Source organism: Capsicum annuum, chromosome 12, assembly GCF_002878395.1.
Source record: "Capsicum annuum cultivar UCD-10X-F1 chromosome 12, UCD10Xv1.1, whole genome shotgun sequence".
NCBI lineage: Eukaryota > Viridiplantae > Streptophyta > Magnoliopsida > Solanales > Solanaceae > Capsicum > Capsicum annuum.
In genome coordinates this window covers 5405561-5408446 of record NC_061122.1, presented here as the reverse complement: position 1 = coordinate 5408446, position 2886 = coordinate 5405561, and the positions used below count along the sequence as shown (strand labels likewise).

The following is a 2886-nucleotide window of genomic DNA, read 5'->3' as shown; positions in this document are numbered from 1 at the left end:
AAATGTGTAATTTGGGTTGTATATAAAATATCAAAAATTGAATTATTGAACGGGATTTCAAAAATTGGTAATTAATATTTGATATGATATTTGAGAATAAAATTTTAATATTTTGATATTCAAAATTGAATTTGGTACAAGATATTAATACCATTTGATATTCGATATATACCGAATATCAAATATATATATATATATATATATTTGTGTGTGTGTGTCTAATCCAACTCAATAGATAATAGTACTAGTCATTCCAAAGAATCTATTGAACTTTGATAGTATATTCATAAAAAGCATCAAAAACAATATTAAATAGGATTTCTATTAAATATATTATTTGAAGTTTAAACGTACATTTACACATTTTCAACTTTAATATGGTATTACCAAATATCGTATCGAATCAAGATTTAATTATCGATTACTGAATTATCAAACCGATGTTTATAAGTATGGTATGTGATATCTATGTTCAAATACCGATTACCGAATTACTAAATCTGAATTCTAAAAACACCGAATCGAATACCGAATATCCACCCTCATGTGTAACTCTAACTTGTATACTTTCTTCGTTCCATGTTATATTTTTTTGATTTGTTATGATATTTAAGAAAAAAGTTAAAAACTTATGATTTAAAAAATTTTCTTCGTTTCATGTGATATTTTATTATCTTTTGATTTTTGATATGTTATGATATTTAAAAAAGAGTTAAGAAATTATAATTTAAAATAAATTTTAAATATTTATATAGTTATAAATTATTTTGAATAAATTAGTAATTATAAAATTAAATTATTTATAATTATAGTGAGAATTCACTCTTTTTAGATAAATTAAAAAGAAAAAAATATCATATAAAATGGGACAAAAATAATACATTAAATAGTAATATTAGCCTTGGTGATGGATGTTTTGATGCGACACATTCAAGGTGAGGTGTCTTATTCAATCTCGATATCCGACCCCAACTTTCGACCTTCTCTCGAGTTGAGAATCGAAAGCCAGAATAGAGAAATTTTGTATTAGTGTTGTAAATCATTATCCGAGACTTGGGTGATATGATAAAAAGTTAAGGTGTGAGGTTGAAGCAGAGTTTTGAAAAATATTTTCCTTACTTTTTGAAAGTAAGTCGTTTTTCTTAAATTTGAAGAAGATAAGTTTATTTGAAAAACAGTTAAGACAATCAAACATAAGAAAATTGAAAAGTATTATTCAAAAAATATTTTCCTTTGTATCAAATACACTCTTAATCTTTCAAGAATATCTATAACAGGATCTTCATATTACATCCTTGCCTAATAAATGTAGTTATTATTGATTTAGAAAGAGGTGTAAATTTAATTAGAGGTATATTGATAAAAGTAATTTATATATTTTATAGGAAGAGGGATTTATTTAGGAGTGTATCCAATCCAAAATGAGCGAATAAAAAGAAACGGGGAAGTATCAATTTTTGTATAAGTTATGTAATGTATGATATGATAGTTATTAAATCAAATAATAATGTGTAAAATTAACATGATATTTGATTCGCAATTTGAAAATCTATATTATTATAATAATAAATAAATATATCTATATTTATAATCTATAATTTATATTTATATCCATAATCTATTTATAATTCATATCTATATCTATAATCTGTAATATATTAAAAATGTGAAGGTTGTTTGAACTTTTTGTCCATCATTTTTTTATTTTTTTCTCAAATTATTATTAAATTAAATTAAAAATTCTTAAAATATATTGTAAGAAGTGTATGCAAAAAATAAAAGTTGTATAAAAGTTAGGGAGAAGGACAAAAATAGTCCTTCTCCTAAAACTTATTCCACAAAAATAGCCCCTGTTTTTAATTTCCACTTAATAGCCATTAAGATAATACCATATTCTAACCATCTTCTAATCACCGCTAAAAAGCTACAAAAATTGCGTAATATATTTCTTTCCTTTTCAATTGAAACTCACACTTTCCTTCCCCAATTTTTCCTCAGGATTACTTTCCATTAATTTTACCTCACAAATCTTTTTTCAGATACACCATATTACATTAAAATACCTTCATAAATTGCATATAAATATATAAAATCCTCCGTCAATTAGCTTCAAAAAGTTTTTTTTTATTCACAATTTGCTTCAGCTGACACGAAATTATGGCTTCAAGTTCAATTTTAGTTCCAATTATGCTACAATACAGAGGAGAGTGGTTAAGTAATGTACAGTTTGAAAAGTTTACAATCAATGGAGTACTTTTGAATTCGGATTGCAGGTACGATATTTTATTGATGAACTGTATAAGCAGATGAATCTAGAGCGACATTCTGGTTTAATGACAATAAAATACATTGTGAAGAGTTCTATGACTATTTACAATGATATGAGTATTAGACTTTATATGGAGATGAAGAAAAAAATTTGAATATAAATGAATTTTCATTGTGTATAACACTGCAAAACACACTTGAAAATGGAGAATGCTCAATTGAAAATTTGATTGAAACATCTCCGACTGCTATTCAAGTTCATCCGATACATATTTCTGATTATACAATTGAAGATGAAGAAATGGAAGAACAGCCCGAATCAATAATTAAGGATCCACTTCATAGAGATGTTGAAGAAGGGCAGCTGTACTGGGATAAAAATACAATATCAAGTGTGATGAAACATTATGCAATCCGTGAGAAATTTCAATTTAAGATGAAAAGATCATCATCATCAAGGTATAAACTATATAACTACTTTATATGACCTGTGTCAACAATGTATAAGTTTTATATTTTATTGGAATGCTGGTATAAATTTGCATAAATACTGTATATAAACTGCATATGACATGTGTACATACTGTGTAACTACTATATAGGACCTGTATATATACT

At 25.2% G+C, this 2886-nt stretch overlaps 1 protein-coding gene across 1 annotated transcript in view; it reads left to right on the top strand.

Annotated features, from left to right (window-relative positions):
• Positions 1 to 2569: 2569 nt before the first annotated feature.
• Positions 2570 to 2886, top strand: part of LOC124889540 — a 1620-nt gene continuing 1303 nt past the window's right edge. The window contains exon 1 of the mRNA XM_047401475.1: positions 2570 to 2727. Coding sequence (XP_047257431.1) covers positions 2570 to 2727 — 158 coding nt within the window. The remainder of the gene's footprint in view (positions 2728 to 2886) is intronic.